The sequence below is a fragment of the Phacochoerus africanus genome, chromosome 7, assembly GCF_016906955.1.
Source record: "Phacochoerus africanus isolate WHEZ1 chromosome 7, ROS_Pafr_v1, whole genome shotgun sequence".
NCBI lineage: Eukaryota > Metazoa > Chordata > Mammalia > Artiodactyla > Suidae > Phacochoerus > Phacochoerus africanus.
The window spans coordinates 52,643,710-52,664,942 of NC_062550.1; the positions used below are offsets into that span (position 1 = coordinate 52,643,710).

General features: G+C 41.5%; 1 protein-coding gene across 3 annotated transcripts in view; it reads left to right on the forward strand.

The window, feature by feature from the left end:
• Positions 1-21,233, forward strand: part of BCAT1 (branched chain amino acid transaminase 1) — a 111,813-nt gene that overhangs the window by 71,290 nt on the left and 19,290 nt on the right. For all 3 annotated transcript variants that reach the window (XM_047787378.1, XM_047787377.1, XM_047787380.1), the window contains exons 6-8: positions 4,051-4,214; positions 13,742-13,884; positions 20,205-20,290. In XM_047787378.1, coding sequence (XP_047643334.1) covers positions 4,051-4,214; positions 13,742-13,884; positions 20,205-20,290 — 393 coding nt within the window. The remainder of the gene's footprint in view (positions 1-4,050; positions 4,215-13,741; positions 13,885-20,204; positions 20,291-21,233) is intronic.

The window sequence follows — 21,233 nt, forward strand, 5'->3', positions numbered from 1 at the left end:
GGCATTCATGTGGTATCTAATAAAATGCTTATCAGCTTGTCCATAAATAAGCTATTTTATTTTAGAACATTAGAAACTACGTAAATTAGTGAGACTGTGTCCTGCATGTTGTATTTCTAAATTATGCTGAAGCGCTTAATTCCTCATTCCAATGGTCAGTAATTTTTTTTAAAGTCTTAAGCATCGAAGCACTGCCGATATGAAGTGTACTTGCTTAACTGATAGGTAAATAAAAGTGCAGAGATAAAACAGTCAATTTTTACCAAAGTTGGGAAAAAAGGCAGATGGTGTGATATTCTGATGATTTCTTTTCCAAATAATGAAACCAGAAAAAAACAAATGGAGTTTAAGGCTCCTTACTCTTTATTTGTAGGGGTGTCCCTGATAAAGAACAGGCGCAAATGAGCAAAAACCTAAAATCTGTTACTTGCTCATTCATATTTTTTTAGTCTTTTTAGGGCCGCACTCACAGCATATGGAGGTTCCCAGGTTAGGGGTCAGATCCGAGCTGTAGCCCAAGGCCTATGCCCCAGGCACAGCAATATCAGATCTGAGCCCCATCTGCGACCTACGCCACAGCTCATGGCAACGCCAGATCTTTAACCCACTGAGCAAGGCCAGGGATTGAACCTTCGTCCTCAGATTCGTTTCCGCCGAGCCACAATGGGCACTCCTCCCTCATTTCTTTAACCTGGTTATCTATTAGGCATTTGCTCTGTGGCCAGCCAAGCCATGCATGGTCCTTGTGTTCCCATGAACTCAGCTTCCCATTTTCTGAGGGTTGCAAGCCTTTCCAATGGCATCAGTGTGCACATATACAAGCATACCTTGTTATGCTCATGAATATTTTACCAGATCTTTGATGGTCTGGACATGAGGAGTGGGCTAGGGGCCTTGAGCTAATAGGTAGTGGGGGAGGAGATTTAATTGAAATTCAGAAAAAAAAAATATATATATATATCCCCAGGTCATTTTTAGCCAGTTTTATCAGATATTACCAAAGCCACAAAGTCAGCTGGAATTGAGCCTCTTATTTTCTGCAAGACAGACACTATCCCCAACCAGGCAGACCAGGCTCATTTGAAGATTGGTCATAGACATTTTATTTTGATTTTTTTTAAACTGAAGTATAGTTGAGTTACAATATTATGTTTCTGGTATACATAAAAATGACTCAGTTACACACATTCCTTTTCCATTATAGTTAATTATAAGATATTGAATATTGTTCTCGTGCTGTATATAGTAGGACCTTGTTGTTTTTCTGTTTCACATAGAATAGTTGTATCTACTAATTCCAAACTCTTAATTTATCCCTCCTTTTTAAAAAAAAAATTTTTTTTTCATGATAGTTGTTCATGTGAATTCATTGATAAAAATCTCAGAATGTAGATAATTTGTAAACAATTCCAGTTAATTGGGTATAGTTTTATTTACTTAAATTTGATTTTTAAATTTTTAAAATTAAAGTGAGTTGATTTACAATATTGTGCCAATTTCTGCTGTACAGCAAAGTCGTACATATATGTACATTTCCTTTCTTATATTTATTATCTTCCATCATGGTCTATCCCAAGAGACTGAATATATGGATATAGTTCCCTGGCTGTACAGTAGGACCTCATTGCTTATCCATTCTTTTTTTTTTTTTTTTTGCTTTTTAGGGCCGCACTCGTGGTATATAGGGGTTCCCAGGCTAGGCGAGCTACAGCTGCCAACCTACACCGCAGCCACAGCGATGCCGGATCCAAGCAGTGTCTGCAACCTACACCACAGCTCAGAGCAACACCAGATTTTTAACCCACTCAGCAAGGCCAGGGATCGAACCTGGGACCTCATGATTCCTAGTCGGATTCATTTCCGCTGCACCATGATGGAAACTCCAATTTTTTTTTTTGTTCGTCTTTTTAGGGCCGTATCTGTGGCATATGGAGATTCCCAGGCTAGGGGTCTACAGTTGCCAGCCTTCGCTATCCATTCTAAATGTAATAGTTTGCATCAAACTCCCTGTCAGTCCCACTCTCTCCCACTTTCCCGACATACACATTTTATATCCCAGGACTTAAATGTAATAGCGCTCACCTGTTTTCTTATTCCTGTGGTCTTGAATTGCACAGGGTAGCCCAGGGACCTTTTTACTTTTATAATACATAGCCCTCAAAAACTCTTCAGTCTCTCAATTTTCCTCATTAAAAAACAACTGACAGTAATTACTTATAACTGCTTTTGTGCTAGAGGAATTTGTATGATTTTGCATCATTGACTTAGGACTTTCCAGTGTTTGGGGGAAAGGCCACTTTTGTTGTCATTCCTGATACGAATTCCTGAGACCTCATCCTCTGTCTTTTGGGGTGGGGGATTGATCTTGTCTGGTGTCTTTGCTTCTAGTGAAGACACTCTTGCTGTCTGGTGTCTGTCACAGTCAGGTGTGGTGAAGGCACGTTCTGCTCTGGTACCCGTTGCAGTCAGGTGTGCCAATGCACACTCCCCTAAGCCCATCACCTTGCTGGAGGCCCTGGCATGTCCTGAAGCAGCCAGCAGCCTGCAAAGCAGAAGGGTGCGTTAGAGAAGCAAATGCTAGTTTTCACCCCCAAAGACTGAAATCATGTCTGGGTTCTTCCCTTTCTCAGTCCCCGACCAATGTAACATTGAAGAGTGTGATATGGCTAGTTGTTAAAAAGCCTACTAGTGAAAAAATTGATAGAGTTCCCTGGTAGCTCAGAGGGTTAAGGATCCGGCATTGTCACTGCTGTGGCAAGGGTTTAATCCCTGGCCTGGGAACTTCTGCATGCTGTAGATGTGGCCAAAAATGTAAAAATTTTAATTTTATTTTTATTTTTTGCTTATCAGACCTGCACCTGTGGTGTATGGAAGTTCCCAGGCTAGGGGTTGAATCAGAGCTTCAGCTGCCAGCCTCCACCACATCCACAGCAATGCCAGATCCAAGCCTCGTCTGCAAACTATACCACAGCACACGGCAACACCGGATCCTTAACCCACTGTGTGAGGCCAGGGATTGAACCTGCATTCTCATGGATACTAGTCAGGTTCACAACCCACTGAGCTGCAATGGGAACTCCTAAAAATGTAAAGATTTTTACATTAATAAAAGGGTAAATCCCTTACTTGGTCCTTAGCTTCACCTGGGAACCGAGATGCTTTTTTTAAAAAAATTGATGATTTTAAGATAATTTTTGTTTCCGTGTCAACTTTTTTCCACAAATAATTTTTTTTTTTCTTTTTACGGCCTCATTGGCAGCATATGGAAGTTCCTGGGCTAGGAGTCAAATCAGAGCTGCAGCTGCAGCCTATGCCACAGCCACGCCAACACTGGATCCAAATTGCATCTGTGACCTGTGCTGCAACTTGCAACAACACTGAATCCTTAACCCACTGAGCAAGGTCAGGGATTGAACTCACATCCTCACAGAGAAAATGTCAGGTCCTTAACATGCTGAGCAACAACAGGAACTCCTCTCCTCACTGAATATAAATTTTTAAAAAGTGGGTCAAGAAAGCATCTCTTTGAAAAACCACCCCCTCCCCCCCCAAAAGAAATTTGACAAATTCACTTTTAATCTATCTTTTGCTTTTTAGGGCTGCATCCGTGGCATATGGAGGTTCCCAGGCTAGGGGTCCAGTCGGAGCTACAGCTGCTGGCCTACCCCACAGCCACAGCAACGCAGGATCTGAGCTGCGTCTGCAACCTACACCACAGCTCAAGGCGACGCCAGATCCTTAACCCACTGAGCGAGGCCAGGGATCGGAACCCCCAACCTCATGGTTCCTAGTCATATTCATTTCTGTTGCGCCACAATGGGAACTCCCAAATTTGCTTTTCTTTTGAAATCATAACTCAGCTGAGCAAAATGAAACTGAAGTTCCCCATTCTTGGTGTTTTCTTCTTAAAAGAGAAGACCATTAGGCTTTGTGTAGCTCAACTTTAGACTTGACAGCTAGCCTTAGACAGCTCCTTCTTGGGATAGTTACAGATCTGTTCTAGACCTGCATTTTAAATTAACGGGTTTGTGTACTTTTGCTTCATTGCAGCCTTCCCTGGGAGTCAAGAAGCCTACGAAAGCCCTGATCTTTGTAATCTTGAGCCCGGTGGGACCTTATTTTTCAAGTGGAAGCTTTAATCCAGTGTCCCTGTGGGCCAATCCGAAGTATGTCAGAGCCTGGAAAGGTGGGACTGGGGACTGCAAGATGGGAGGGTAAGTCAGTCTGTCTACGGGAAAGAGTCCCTTTTGACCATTTAGGTATTGCCTTTTCACTACAATATAAGTTCCTCCATTAGTATTGACATTGTAATGCTCATTTTTGGTCTGTGTTTAGTTTCCATTGTTTTTACTTATTTGTTTTGCGTGCGTCAATTTTTTTAACTCATTGCATTTTATTACATTTATAGTTGTAAAACAATCATCTCAACCCACTTTTTTTTGGTCTTTTTTTGTCTTTTTGCCACCTCTAGGGCCACTTCTGTGGCACATGGAGGTTCCCAGGCTAGGGGTCTAATAAGAGCTGTAGCCTGCCGGCCTATACCAGAGCCACGGCAACGAGGGATCCCAGCCACGTCTACAACCTACACCACAGGTCACGGCAACGCCGGATCCTTAACCCACTGAGCAAGGCCAGGGATAGAATCCGAAACCTCATGGTTCCTAGTCGGATTCGTTAACCACTGAGCCACAACAGCAACTCCTCAACCCAATTTTATAACATTTCCATCCCAAACCCCCAGCACACTCCCCTACCCCCGCCACCCTGTGCCCTTTGGAAACCATAAGTTTTTCAAAATATTTATTTGTTTTAAAATTATTTATTTATTTATTTATTTATTTATTTATTCGAGCTACATCTGTGGCATGTGGAAATTCCGAGGCCAGGGACTGAATCCAAGCCACAGCTGCAACCTACATCATAGCTGTGGCAACACCAGATCCTTTAGCTCACTGCACCATGCTGGGCATCGAACCCACGCTTCTCAGTGCCTCAAGCCACTGCAGTAGGTTCTTAACCCACCGCACCACAGCGGGAATTCCTAGTTTGCATGTTTTAAATGTGTTAGTTGTTTAAAGGATAACGTCTGTGGCCCCTTATAAGAGAGGAACATTGATGCTTTGAATGCACTGTCCCCTGATGCAGGTCCTTAGCTGCAGGCTGACAGTTGGCATAAGAGCATCTGGTGCTGGGCCCCTTGCTCTCAGTTGGCTCCAAGGAGTCCTGTCTGGGGAAGGTTCCTGCTTCACTGAAGTGCTGTCTTCATTGTAGCTGTACCTGCTGCCAGCTGGCTGAGGGACAGCTCTGCTTTGGCTCGGGTCAGGCCAGTCTCATAGGCCATATGTAGCTGGCTGGAAATAAAAGAACATTTGAAAGTGTTAGACAATTTCAGGGGTGGACTTGGCCATGAATCGGGAATGCCCCGATGGGCAAGCAAGAATAGCTGGATTAACCAGCGTGGCTCTTCCTTTGTGTGTACCGCACGCCTGGGGCAGCGGCAGGCCTTCAAGGTGACTCAGAGGCTGTCTTCTGGGCCCTGATATGAAATGCATATTCACGGAGCCCTGGGACAGTTGAAGGATGTGCTGCTGGGATGCGAGAGAGACATTGACAGCTGGCTTTGACTGCTCCAGTGTCTTTCTCTATTTCCTTCTTTTAACTCCCCAATAAAGCATGGTGACACTTTGCTGTGCACCTGAAACTAATACAACATGTAAGTCTAATACAACATATTAAAAAAATAAAATAAAAAAGGCATGGTGATAAAATTCGATGTCATGTTATCCCTCTGGGCAGTTTCAGCAATTGTGTTTCCTCGGTGGGTTAGAGACATCCTGATGGAGTCCATTAAACTAAGAAATCACTTTTTTTGTAGTGAGTAGAGCACTGCTTCCTAACTATGTCTGAAGCTAGCCAGGTCGAAAACTACTTTTGGGAGTTCCCGTCGTGGATCAGTGGTTAATGATCCCGCCTAGTGTCCACGAGGATGCAGGTTCGATTCCTGGCCTTGCTCAGTGAGTTAAGGATCCAGTGTTGCCGTGAGCTATGGTGTAGGTCGCAGACGCGGCTGGGTTGCTGTGTTGCTGTGGCTCTGGCATAGGCCAGCAGCTCCATCTCCAATTCAACCTTCAACCCCTAGCCTGGGAACCTCTATATGCAGCCCTAAAAAGACAGAAGACAAAAGTAAGAAGAAGAAAGAAAACTGCTTTTGTTTGCTCTCTTGATGTCGTTTTTTACCGTTCAGACTTTACAGAGCATGTGCACCTGCACCACCACATATTATCTGTATTGCTCTGCTAGAACTCTTAAAGTGCACACTGCCATAAGCAAGTCTTGATGAAGAGATAACTTAAAAGTTTTTCTTCTTTATCTTTTACGTTTTTGATTTTTTTATTGAAGTAGAGTTGATTTACAATGTTGTTAATTTCTATTATATAGCAAAGTGATTGTTATACATATCAATATATAAATCAATTCTCTTGTTTTTCTTTATTATTTGTGATAAAGAGGGTGTAATGCAGTCTCATAGAATACATTATCATTTTAGGGAAATTAAACTGGGGAGTTCCCGTGTGGCTCAGTGGGTTACAAACCCGACTAGAATCCATGAGGATGCAAGTTTGATCCCTGGCCTCAATCCGTGGGTTATGGATCAGATGTTGCCGTGAGCTGTGGCCTAGGCTGGAAGCTGCAGCTCCAATTGGACCCCTAGCTTGGGAACTTCCTTATGCCATGGGTATGGCCCTAAAAAGCAAAAAATAAATAAATAAATAAATAATACTTTCTGTACAACACAAAGAGTGAGCCCCAGTATTACTATGTACAATTGGTATATCAATATTAGCTCATTAGAGTTCCCTGGTGGCTCAGTGAGTTAAGGATCCAGCATTGTCACTGTTGCAGCTTAGGTCGCTGTTGTGGCATGGGTTCAACTTCTGTCCCAGGAACCTGATGATAATATTATCCTTTTATTTCTAAATATTCATTAGTAAGAAAAGTAACAGGATTGGTACAGTGGTTCTCAGCTGTGGTTGCAAATTGAGGTCACCTGGGGGAGCTCTGCTACTGAGTGATGTCTGGATCCCCCCCAGTAGAGATTCTGGTTTAGTTGGCCTGGCAGATAGCCTGACATTAGGATTTTTTTTTTTTTTTATAGCTAATCTTCTTCCTCATAGGAAGATCTTTATTCCCAGGCAGGTTTTTTTTGGCCACACGTATGGCATGTGGAAGTTCCCAGGCCAGGGATCAAACCTTCGCCACAGCAGCAACAACATTGGATCCTTAACTCACTGAGCCACCAGGGAACTCCCACCTCTCTCCGTCCTAATTTTTCTCTTTTTTTCCCCTATGTTCTCATTCTGCATTTGAGTGTAAGTTATGATGTCAGAAAGACCTGGCTTAAAAACCTAACTGCCTTGGGCATGTTCCTTTTCTAAACCTCCCCTTCCTCATTTATAAAGTCAAGGTAGGAGTTCCGTTCTGGCTCAGTGGGTTAAAGATCTGACATTGTCGCTGTAGTGGCTCAGGTCACTGTTGTGGCACGGGTTCGATTCCTGTCCTGGGAACTTCCACATGCTGTTGTCATGGCCAAAAAATAATAAATAAATCAAGTCAGGGTAATAATGCACTTTACCTGTAAGGATGAACTTAGATGATATGAAGAGCCTAAGACTCTGGCTGGCATATAGGAAGCTTTCAGCAAGTGTGATGTTAGAACCAGCAGTTACCAATGTGGGGTTGGGAATCAGATTTCTGGGGGTCAAGCACTTGTATCTCTGTGATCTTGTACAGTTAGTTTTCTCTTCCTCCAAATCCTCTTGAGGTATAATAAAAGCTAGGTTTCTGTTGAAACAATTCCATGAAATAATGGGGTTAAGTACTTAGTACCCTGCCTAGTCGGTAGTACCCTCCCAACAGACAAGAATTCGTATTATGAGGCTCTCTTTCTTTCTTGTTTCCTGTCCTGGACGCTCTCGCTCGCGCTCGCGCTCTCTCTTTTTTTTTTTTTGCGCGCTCGCGCGCTCTCTCTCTCTCTTTTTTTTTTTTTTTTTTTCTGGCTGTACCTGCTGCATATGGAAGTTCCTGGGCCAGGGACTGAACCCTCACCATAAGAGTCACCCAAACCACTGCAGCGACAGTACTGGATCATTTACCTGCTGGGTCACCAGGGAATTCTTTGGACTTTCTTTATCTTAGGAGCAATCAGTTGGAGCTCATGCAACAGAAATTTTCTCTTTTGGAGAGATGTATTCAATATTTTCCATCTCCCAGATTACATTTTAAATTATATTTAAAAAAATTCCCATGTAGGCAGTTTTCCCGCTTTTTTCATTTTTCTCTGTCTTCCAAGGACAGGTATTTCTCTTCTGACTATTAGCAGCACATGGGAGGAAACCTAAATCTATTACCGAGGTGTCAATTACCCTGAAGACATTAATAATCGAGTTTACACCTGAGAAAGAATTTTGATATGCACTTGTGTACAGGGGAAAAACACCATCTATACAATATAATGATCCATCAGTCAAACACCAAACAAATAAAAACGCTTTTCCTTTCAATGCACTGAAGCATTTGAAGTCTTTAACTCCTTTTCCTGCCCAAGTAGGCCTATGATGCTAGGGAACCATGGTTTTAATTCAGCCATACTCAAAAGTATGTGTTTGTTTTTAGAATTTTATTTGAAAGACTAGATACTCAAACTGTGAAAATTCTCTATGTGCTTTTGAATAGACCAAAGGGCATTATTTTTATGAGAGAAATTTTCAGATGTGGTAAAACTCAACAATTTTTTTTTTTTATGAACTAGGGAAAAGTCAGTGAAAACAGTCATTCTAAAAAAAGAACCTTGATTTCATTAGGATATAACAGGCTTATATAACCTATTTCTTGGCTTTCATTATTTTATTTTTGCCAAACAACCTTCTGCAGTATATAAAGCAAGTTATTTTTATTTGCCAGGTGAATTCACTGAAGCAAAAATACAAACTGACTTGCTTAAGTTCATTTATAACCCAATAGTAGAAATAAAAGAACTGCATCTGGGTCTGCTGGCCCCAAACACATGCTCTTTCTACCAGACCTTCCCTGCAGGCTGGTTATACTTTTTTTTAACTTATTTTTTTTTTAATTTTTAAAATTATTATTTCCCCAATACAATTTTTTTTTCTGCTGTACAGCATGGTGACCCAGTTACACATACATGTATACATTCTATTTTCTCACATTATCATGCTCCATCATAAGTGACTAGACATAGTTCCCAGTGCTACACAGCAGGATCTCATTGCTAATCCATTCCAGAGGCAATAGTTTGCATCCATTAACCCTAAGCTCCTAATCCATCCCACTCCCTCCACCTCTCCCCTGACAACCACAAGTCTATTCTCCAAGTCCATGATTTTCTTTTCTGTGGAAAGGTTCATTTGTGCCATATATTAGATTCCAGATATAAGTGATATTATTTGGTGTTTGTCTTTCTCTTTCTGACTTAACTTCACTCAGTATGAGAGTCTCTATTTCCATCCATGTTGCTGCAAATGGCATTATTTTGTTCTTTTTTATGGCTGAGTAGTATTCCAGTGTGTATATATACCACATCCTCCTAATCCAATCATCTGTCCATGGACATTTGGACTGTTTCCATGTCTTAGCTATTGTAAATAGTGCTGCAATGAACATACGGGTGCATGTGTCTTTTTTAAGGAAATTTTGTCCAGATATATGCCCAAGAGTGGGATTGCTGGGTCACGTGGTAGTTCTATGGATAGTTTTCTAAGGTATCTCCACACTATTCTCCATAGCGGTTATACCAGCTTACATTCCCACTATCAGTGTAGAAGGGTTCCCTTTCCTCCACACCCCCTCCACCATTTGTTATTTGTGGGCTTATTAATGATGGCCCTTCTGAGTGGTGTGAGGTAGTGAATCATGGTAGTTTTGATTTGCATTTCTCTAATAATCAGGGATGTTGAGCATTTTTTCATGTGCCTTTTGGCCATCTGTATATCTTCTTTGGAGAAATGTCTATTCAGGTCTTTTGCCCATTTTTCCATTGGGTTGTTGGCTTTTTTGCTGTTGAGTTGTAAAAGTTGCTTGTATGTTTTAGAGATTAAGTCCTTGTCAGGTACATCATTTGAAATTATCTTCTCCTGTTCTGTAAGTTGTCTTTTTGTTTTCTTTTTGGTTTCCTTTGCCGTACAAAAGCTTGTCATTTTGATTAGGTCCCATTGGTTTATTTTTGCTTTTATTTCTGTTGCCTTGGGAGACTGGCCTGAGAAATCATTTGTAAGGTTGATGTCAGAGAATGTTTTGCATATGTTCTCTTCTAGGAGTTTGATGGTGTCTTGTCTTATGTTTAAGTCTTTAAGCTATTTTGGTTGTGCTTATTAAAAACTTCTGATAATTTAACCCAGTTATTATCTGTTTGCTATCAATCTGTATATGGGTGGTCTAAAATGAAAGCCTCCTATATATCAGAATTGTGTCATCTCCAGATTGACTAATAATTTACATTTAAAAAATCTTTTTTCTTAAAGTGTAGTTGGTTTACAATGTTGTGTGAAAATAGTTTACATTTTATTACCTGGGTTTTGAAGTATTCATTTTGAGTGCCTTTTAAATTTTATTTTATTGTTTTTTGTTTGTTTTTGTTTTTGTTTTTGTTTTTTAGGGCAGCACACATGGCACATGGAAGCTCCCAGACCAGGGGTTGAATTGGAACTGCAGCTGCCAGCCTATACCACAGCCACAGCAACGTGGGATCCGAACCACAGCTCACGCAGGGCTGGATCCTCAACGGATCGAATCCGCACCCTCATGGATACTCATCAGGTTCGTTACCACTGAGCCACCACAGAAACTCCCTGAGGGAGTGAACCTTGATGTGAGTGAACCTCATTATGCCCCAGACTGCAATAGCCCTATGGTATAATGTCTATTTCCCATAGTTCTAGAATATTTCGGTATTAGTCAAGAATCTGAGTTACAAGTTAGAAAATCAGCTCAAACCATCTTAAGTAGAGGAGGGAACGGTTGGTTCTTGTAAGTAGGTTGGTAGCAGTGGACCAGTAGGGGCTCAACTCATTGTTTCAGGTTTCTTCTGCCCTTGCCTGTGTCCTGCCTGTGCCACTTCCATCCCAATTTCTCCCTTCCTTCCCTTTCCCTCTCTTTCCCTCCTTCCCTAATCTCTTGTCAAAGCTTCTGGTTGTGTGTTAGCTTAGGACTCTCCTGCTTCAGATGCCTTCTCCTTTGAAGGCTCATAGTCATGGATACAATAGATCCAGGCTTACGTCATAGCAAACAAGAATGAATTCACACAAAGAAGAACTTAGGAGCAGCTTAGTCCCATGCCCATCCTTCTCCTCAGTTGCGGTGGAGCAAGAGGCTATTGATTGTTGCCCCATACAGGATGACTTGGCTCCTTAGAAGAGCCAAAGAGAGTATAGTGAGAAGAAAAGCTGTGAACATGAGACTAGCAGGGAGCCACTCTGATTTCTGGCTTTTGTGTTTAACTTACACTTTAACTTAGACAATGCTACACATTTTAATCTTCCCCAGATGTAAAAGAGATCATTTAAAAAGCCTAGGTGGGTATTTTGTAGAAAGTAACATTAATGCTTTTTAGTAGTTATTCTTTGTAATTCTGGGGGCTTCATGATGAGTCTAGGGTTTATTTCCTAGCCCTGATTGTCTTAAGGGAATGATTGTCATATGGGTTTGCTAATGTCCTCTGAAAGCTGAGGAAAGTGAATTCTGCAACCAAGGGCTTAGGGAGGCTACCAAGCATCAAATCTATTTGAGGATTCTCATATTTTATTTAAAACATTGATTCAGGAGTTCCCGTTGTGGCTCAGTGGAAACAAATCTGACTAGTATCCATGAAGACTCAGGTTCAATCCCAGGCTTTGCTTAGTGGGTTAATAATTGGGCATTGCCGTGAGCTGTGGTGTAGGTCGAAGACGAGGCTCTGATCTGGTGTTGCTGTGGCTGTGGTATAGGCTAGCAGCTAGAGCTCTAATTTGATCCCTAGGCTGGGAACCTCCATATGCCACAGGTGCGGCACTAAGAAGACCAAAAATATATAAATAAATAAAATAAGATATTGGTTCATATTTTGTATTATACTCCATAATTTTCCCATTTAAGTTTAATAAAATATAAATTTAAAAATATTACTTCCTTTTCAGAGTTCCTTTCATGGCTCAGCAGAAACAAATCTGACTAGCATCCACGAGGACGCAGGTTCAATCCCTGTCCTTGTTCAGTGGGTTAAGGATCCAGTGTTGCCATGAGCTGTGGCGTAGGTCACAGATGTGGCTCAGATCTGATATGGCTGTGGCTGTGGCCAGCAGCAGTAGTTCCGATTCAACCCCTATCCTGGGAACCTCCATAGGCCACGGGTGCGGCCCTAAAAAAAAAAGGCAAAAAGAATTATATTCCTTTTCTCCTAAGGCAACATAAGATTAGAGAACTCATTAATGAGGACAGTGAGAGAGGTAGGCATCATTATGAGTGAACCTACCCATGCTAAATGAAACGTTGTTATAAAAAAAAAAGTAATATTTCTGTTTAATTTAGAAGGCATTTCTTCCAAAAGACAGACATTTGTCAAAATATATCTTCCTTAAAAACTCCGTTCCAGAGTTCCTTGGTAGCCTAGCAGTTAAAGATTCAGTGTTGTTACTGTTATGACTTGGGTTCAATCCCTGGCTCAGGAACTTTTGCATGCTGCAGTTGCGGCCAAAAAAAAATAAGCCAATTCCAAGACATTTAATTTTTTGTCTTGAGTTTGAGTTTTTTTTCTGTGTGTGTGTGTGTGTGTCTGTGTATATGGAGTATGTCACTTGTATCTTACCCTCTGATTCACAGAGGAAAGTGCTCCCATATCAAGTTTACTTAAACTTCTCCTAAGAGTCAGATAATGGATGGATGAATGAATGAATGAATGAATTACTAAACCTTGTCACTCCAGGGCAATATGCCATGTTTCTTTGATTTTGAAAGAAATCAAAGAGAAAAAGTATTTCGGAACACTTCTTGGTTAAGATCAAGGTTTTTAACATCTTGCCTCATCTTTTAGAGAATTTAGACATTGGGTACTAGGCATTTCTTGGTTATATTAAAAGGTCTCAAGAGTTCCCTGTTGGCCCAGTGGGTTAAGGATATAGCATTGTCACTGCTGTGGCTCTGGTTACAATTATGGTGTGGGTCCAGTCCCTGGCCTAGGAACTTCCACATGCTGTACGCATAGCCAATAAATAAAAAGTAAATACATAAATATATAAATAAATAAAAGGTCTCAGGAGAGCACAGGCTTGGTGCCCTGCCGTAATGTGCTATGGTACCAATCTAAGCCTCAGTTTCTCATTTGAACCATGGAAATAATGATCATGGCTCTCTCATAGTGTTGCTGTGGGGTTTCAATGAGATAATTCATATAAAATTAATTGGTATGTGAAGAAAATACTCTTAGTTTTTAACTGTTGTTACCTTGGTTATTTGCCTGTGTTGTAACTTTTCAAGTTAGGATTCCATGATTTTCCTTTGCTCTCTCTCTCTCTGAGTGCAGTTAGACCATTTAGGTTCTCTAATGTGTTTCCTTTAATGTTATCCAGCTAACTAGAGACTGTATATATTATGACCATAGGACATTGACTACATCCACATGTGCGTTAAAGACTTACTGGGTGGTAGGGGCTGAAATACATCCCTAATCCCCATGTTTCCTCTTTCTTAAAAGGAATTATGGCTCATCGCTTTTTGCTCAATGTGAAGCAATCGAGAATGCATGCCAGCAGGTTCTGTGGCTCTATGGAGAGGATAATCAGATAACTGAAGTTGGAACTATGAATCTTTTTCTTTACTGGATAAATGAAAATGGAGGTAATTCACTCAGATTTCAGCTCCTTGTTACTTTTCAGTCATTTTCAGTGGGACTGGAAAGAAAAGAACTAGAACCTTTAGAGCAAGAGAGTAAGAAGCATAATTACAAAATCTGTGTCCTTTGCTGTCCAAGTAAACGTGAGTTGAAGTTTACAGAATTTATAAAAGATTTGGGGTTTGGGTTTTGTTTTTTGGCTTTAGATGTATGTACTATTGAGATGTCAACTTAGGGAATTTAAATCTTCATTCACAATTTGAAGATAGGCTGTCTCATCTCCTTTGCCATTTTCTTAGCATTTTTCCTGTGTGAAATCCCTTGTCTCAGATCAATTCTGTGGTCATTCACCATATTCAATGTATAAAATGCTGTAGTGATAAAAATAGTCTACTCTTTCTACTGACAGGAAATTTAATGTACTCTCTCTCTCTCTCTCTTTTTTTTGGTCTTTTTAGGGCCACACCTGTGGCATATGGAAGTTCCCAGGCTATGGGTTGAATCGGAGCTGTTGCTGCCCTCCTACACCAGAGCCACAGCCATGCCAGATCTGAGCTTGCATCTGTGACCCTACACTGAAGCTCACGGCACTGATGGATCCTTAACCCACTGAGCGAGGCCAGGGATCGAACCCAAGTCCTCATGGATACCAGTCGGTTTCGTTACTGCTGAGCCACAATGGGAACTCCTAGTGTACTCTCTTTCTGTAATTCCTTTAACAATTGCCCTTTCTGCAGATTTTGATGATACATTAGAAGCCTTCCAGATTTCCTGTGGTGCTCAGTTTGAATAAAGGATGCTATTTTTAAGGATAAATTGGTCTATTTGGGGATTGCATTTAGATTCTGGTTTACTCAAGAATATTATTATATGTCTACCCTAAAAATGAGTACTTCTTTATTACCTTTAATTTTACTATCCTGAATGCTCATTTTCTCTCTCTTTGCTTTTTTTTCTTATTAGTTGGCAGATACTGCAGGGATTCAGTGATGTTTTGGCAATGTCCATGATATTGAATTAAATGGTATTTTTCCCAATAGTAGAAGGGAAAATGCAAATATTTGAATTTATTTTACTTAGAATTTTAATCGTCAAAAAAATTTCTTTTTTTTTTTTTGTCTTTTTGCTATTTCTTTGGGCCGCTCTCGCGGCACATGGAGGTTCCCAGGCTAGGGGTCAAATCGGAGCTGCAGCCACCGGCCTACGCCAGAGCCACAGCAACGCGGGATCCAAGCCGCGCCTGCAACCTACACCACAGCTCACAGCAACGCTGGATCGTTAACCCACCGAGCAAGGGCAGGGCCTGAACCCGCAACCTCATGGTTCCTAGTCGGATTCGTTAACCTCTGCGCCACGACAGGAACTCCGTCAAAAAAATTTCAAAACACTTTTAGGCTTGTTTACATTCTTAGGCTGTTCATTTCACAGTACTCAGTGCAGAGACTAGAAATGTGAAAAGATAAGTTTCCAAATAACTTGTGAAGTTTTGGATAGGTTTTAGTTAAAATGGTAAATGAAATTTTAATTTTCAAGCAGCTATAGTAGCCTCTGTTACTCTTTTATTATTTGGCTACAAATAGAGGAAAAGAGTGATTCAGATGTGGCTGACTTCTGAGCCAATTTGAGCATTACTTGCAGAGAGTTATAAGATGAGCCTTATATTCCGGTCAGAGTTAAAATAAATAGAAGGTGTGGTGAGTGAGTACACTTTGTCCTGGGGTTGACCATCGGTAAACTTGAGCATATGAAAAGCAAGATATTGGTCATCCTCATTCTTCCATACTCGCTGTTAGGACTTGGCACTCTTTAAAACAAAATGTGAGTATTTGTGATTTCTAAATTTGCGTTATTACGTATGACATATATCAAAAGCTGTGCTTGAAAGATGACAGCCAGTGTTTTGGACTCTGTGCTTAGGAGACAATAAATTGATTCAACTCATTCTTTCCACCTGCCCACTGCCATCCCCACCCCTGCCAAAAAACCCACACAACCCAAACAAAACCAGTTACATCATACAGAAATGGCACCATCTTTATTTATGGCTGGGGAATGTCAGGATCTAAACACAGTTTGAATCAGAACTACATGATTTAACCAGAAACACCAGAAACTGTCCTGGTGAAAAATTACCTCTTATACAAACAGTCATCATGAACCATTTCCACCATGGCTGTTCAAGGTCAGACTAGGAATGAATGAATTTGTCTTCTGCCTCTTATAAAATATACACGTCCTTTAGAGTAACTATTCAGGTTACAGTTGCCCGAGATAACTTTAGTTTTTATGTGAACATGCTCCTTCAATTTGAGAGTGTTCACCTGACAGATCAGATAAAAATCTGAAGTAAGGAGAAAGGAAATGGAATAAATGTTTGAACAGTACTCTGAGAGAAGTAAGTAGAATGTTTGGAATAACCTTTGGGCTTTAAAAAAAAGAGAGACATTGAAGCAAGTCCAGTAACTTTGAGTTATACCATGTGGCTCTACAAACATACAAAGAAAAATGAGTTGAAAATCAGCAAAATACTGATTTTTTTCCCCCCAGAACTTTACCAACAGAAAGTATAAGCAAGGTCCTTTCATCTTCCCATGAACACCCACTCACTGTTCTTCTGAGACAAAGGGGCTGCCCTTCTCCCACGAGCGCCCATTCTCACTGTACCTTTGGGACAAGGTGGCTGCTACAGGGCTATGCACTATTTTGTGGCACTTGGCCTGGAACTCATGTGAATTTTTATTCTAGTAACAGTCGTCCTGGTTATAAGATCACACAGTCCCAAATATTCTTTTTTCATTCTGTTGATGAGTAATTAAACACACACACTTGCTATTCATTGTTAGAAAAACAGTTTTATCTCGTATTGGACACTGAAGCTATCCACCTTGAGAGTAAGACTGAGCTGTGTGATGGAGTTCACGGTTCGTTTGGGAGGCATTTATACCAACTCTGCTTGGAGCATTCTTCCGCAGTGGATGCTCACTCACCTCCAAGTTGTTGCTGCATACCCCATTCTCAGTGAGGTTTCCTTGGACATCTTAATATAAATCTTAAACTTCTTCCCCAGCATTCCCCATCACCTTCCCTTTTTTTTCCCCCCCTCCATGGTCTAACATACCATCTAACATATTTGTTTGCCCCTTGCTAGTAGAAAGTAAGTAGGGAGTTATATCAGATTTGTTCACTGCTATATCCTGAGTGCTGAGAATAGCCAGTGGCACACAGTGGACATGTATATTGTTGAATGAATGAATAATTGTGCTAAGGGCGTTGGAGGCACTTAATACAAACTTCCATTCCTGGTTCCCATTAGCGCTTGAATTTGGGAAGTCACAGATGAATCCTGCTGTTATTGCGGCTGAAGCCTTCATCTCCCGAAAATGATTTCTCTGTCAAAAACAAGCTGCGTTTGTAGGCTCTGCTTTCCTCCTGTTGGGCAATCTGGAGCTTGTTCTGGCTCTTGTAAGCATGTTTGTGGTTGCAGAGGAAAATGAATATTTCTCACCCAAATGTTGTCATGTCATCATCTCTGTCTGGCAAGCAGAGAAGCAGATGTTCTGTTCCTTGACCTCAGGCTAGTGGTTACAGTTTTGGGTGTTAAATATATTTCATGAAACTGCATTTGCACATGCAGGACCGCTGTTTTCATTTAACTTTATGCAGTCTTAAAGCTCAGCAAGCTTTAGGAAGGTCCAGTTTGGGGGCACTAGAAGTGTTTGTCTATAAGTATGTGTGGGGTGTGTGTGTGTGTGTGTGTGTGTGTGTATTTACACAGATATAGATCCATACATTTGTATATCCAGCTAGCTTGCTCTTGCGAAACATGTTTATTTTGAGATCAACACTTCTAAACATTACAAAAAGTAGCCCTAAGAACACTGCCAAGAACAAATTTTCTTCTTTCCAGAGCATGGTTTTCAGCAGATGATTTTTAGAAACAAAATTCAAAGAAACCACACTGCTATTCTAGCAAAGAGGATTATTCATTAATTTTTTTAAAATTTATGAACATTTATTACATACCACTCTGGGCCAGGCATCTTGCTGAGTTTTGGGGATGGAGGAATGGATTTGATTTGATCTTCCAGAGAGCTGGGTGGCTGGGGATGTCTGATGTGCCCACCGTGAAATGGCTGAGCCCAGATCACAGTGTACAAAGGGAAAGGGCAGTGGCCCAAGCTCTGGTCCTGACGGTCCCCCAGTGTCATCAACCTTAGCAAGCCACTTAATGTTTTTAAGGCCTCAGTTTCTTCTGTAACATAGGGATTGCCTTAGGTGATTGCTAAAGTCCTTTCTGGCTGTACAAAAAGCTTTGGTGCTCAAAGATAGTGTGATTTCTGGGTTTTTTTTTCTCCCCAGTGATCCTTTCCAGGATACCTTGTGAATTCCTCTGCAGACACATGATGAACCACACACATCATCTGTTACAGGGTTCAACATCAGTATAAAGTGATGGTTTAAGGTTTGAATTTCTCACTAGATGCAAATTCCTGGGTGCCAGATATGAGGTTGAGGGGGGTGTGGAGTACCAGAGCACCCTTGTACAAGGAGGCTTTGTGGTTGGTGAGCCACCTTGACTCTTGCAGACAGTCATCGGGCCAACCCTTGCCATGGTTAGGAGTGTCTGCGGTCACCCTCATAGTAGACTAGTGTCTCAGCCTTGGCTGGCTGTCTGTGCATCACCCATGGAGTATTGTTTTGTTTTGGGGATTTATTTTCTTCTTCTTCTTCTTCTTCCTCTTCTCCTTCTCCTTCTCCTTCTTCTCCTTCTTCTTCTTCCTTCTTCTTCTTCTCCTTCTTCTCCTTTTTCTCCTCCCCCTCCCCCTCCTCCTCTCCCTCCCCCTCCTCCTCCCCCTCCTCCTCCCCCTCCTCCTCCTCCCCCCTCCTCCCCCCCCTTCCTCCTCCCTCCTCCCCCTCCCCCTCCCCCCCTCCTCCCCCCCTCTTCTTCTTCCTCTTCCTCTTTTTTTCTTTGTTAGCCGTATACATGCTTGAGCCCACCCTGAGCCCATTACATCTGAATGTCAGAGGGTGAAGCCAGCATCTCTATATTTGAGGTACCTCCACGGGTTTAAAAAAAACTCTGGGTAGACTTGTCAAAGGCCAGTGTGGGATATGGGAACAGTGACTGGCCTGATTGGGCACACACACCTCTTAGGGCTGAATTTCTCCGCAGTATTCTTAGAAGGTTTGGTAATGCCCACTGTTTCTGAACAAGAGTCTATCTACATTATGCTAATTACTAACCAGCTTTCATCCACTAAGGTAAATTTTGACTTTGGATGTTCCTCTTAAGAGTATTTTATAACTTAGCATTTGTTAGTGGGAAGGTATCTCATTTTTTACTGGTTAAGGATAAATTGAAGATGGTAGACCACTGATTTCCTTTTTTAAATTTTTTTTATTTATTTATTTTTAAATTTTTTATTTTTTTTGCTTTTTTAGGGATGCACCTGCGGCCCGTGGAGGTTCCCAGGCTAGGGGTGGAATTGGAGCTATAGCTGCCGACCTGCACCACAGCCACAGCAACGCAGGATCTAAGCCACATCTGTGACCTACACCACAGCTCTCGGCAACTCCAGATCCTTAACCCTATGAGCGAGGCCAGGGATCGAACCTGCATCTTCATGGATGCTAGTCAGATTCATTAACCACTGAGCTACAATGGGAACTCTCTCTTTTTAAAATTTTTTAAATGTATTTTTTATTTCGTTCTTTCTTTCTTTCTTTTTTTTTTGTCTTTTTGCCATTTCTTGGGCCGCTCCCTCGGCATATGGAGGTTCCCAGGCTAGGGGTCGAATCGGAGCTGTAACCACTGGCCTACACCAGAGCCACAGCAACGCGGGGATCTGAGCCGTGTCTGAAACCTACACCACAGCTCACGGCAATGCCGGATCCCTAACCCACTGAGCGAGGCCAGGGATCAAACCTGCAACCTCATGGTTCCTAGTCAGATTCATTAACCATTGAGCCATGGTGGGAACTCCTGTATTTTTTACTTTTTAATGTTTTTGGCTGTGTCCATAGTGTGTCAAAGTTCCCAGGCCAGGGATGGAACCCACGCCGCAGAAACAGCCTGAGCCATAGCACTTAAAAACACACACCAGATCCTTGAACTGCTGGGCCACCAGGAAGCTCCTTCTTCTTTTTTTTTAGACATAAGGATCTACCTGAGGTGTGAGTTGATTTGGGAAATTTGACGATGCAGAACAGTGCCATCTTTTCATGCTTATTGTCTATAAAGTTTTGAGAAATGGTTTTTTAAAATGGCTATTAATAAAAGGCACGGCTAATAAAGTTTGAAACTATTTCAATTTCTAATTGACAGAGGAAGAGCTGGCAACTCCCCCGCTAGATGGCATCATTCTTCCAGGAGTGACGAGGCAGAGCATTCTGGACCTGGCACACAACTGGGTGGGTGCCTTTGACACGAACAACTTCTATAAGCATGAAACCAAAAGTAATCAAAATAAGCTCTGCTTATTCTGTTGAAATAATATCCTGTAGTTCCAACTAGTGTTATCTTTAAATCTTGAGTGGAAAGAACTCTTCTAGAAGGACTGTCTTGGCAAGACTATCAAATAACTATTGTTGATAGAAAGGGGAAGCAGAAACCAGTTTAGCAAGTTGTCCTGGTGGAGAGGTGTTCTAGTACTAGTCTCAGGCTTTCTACTAGGTGTCACCTACCAACTCTCCTGGTTTATACTCTGCATGCTTCTTTTTTGCCAGCCTTTAACTTTTTTTTTTTTTTTTTTTTTCTTAGGGCCATACCTGTGGCATATGGAGGTTCCCAGGCTAGGGGTTGAATCAGAGCTGCAACTGCCAGCCTGCACCACAGTCACAGCAATGCCAGATGTGAGCCGTGTCTTCGACCTACCCCACTGCTCTCAGCAACACTGGATCCCCAACCCAATGAACAGGGCCAGGGATCAAACTTGAATCCTCATGGATACTTGTTGGGTTTATTACTAGTTAGTTACTAATCGGGTTCTAAGCCACAATGGGAACTCCGGAGCCTTTAACTTCTCAAGTCTGGGTGTGTTGTTTCTAAATGACTATAATCCACAGTCCTTCTCATCCTTGATTTACAGAACATGCTTGTCATAGAAATGAAAGAATTTTCCTGATGTGTAAATGTTTACTAACACAACATTATTAATTTTGCTGCCTTCTTTCCCCCTTCTTTCTGCCCCATCATCCCAAATTCACATACATGTTTAATTTAAAATCTAAGCAGTAGCTTTTCTGATTCGCATGACATAGGCACGTGTGTTAAACCATTGGGGATTGGAAATGACTTGACATATTCAAGATGAATATTGAATGAGTTGGTTATCTGGCACAAGTTCTTGGATGG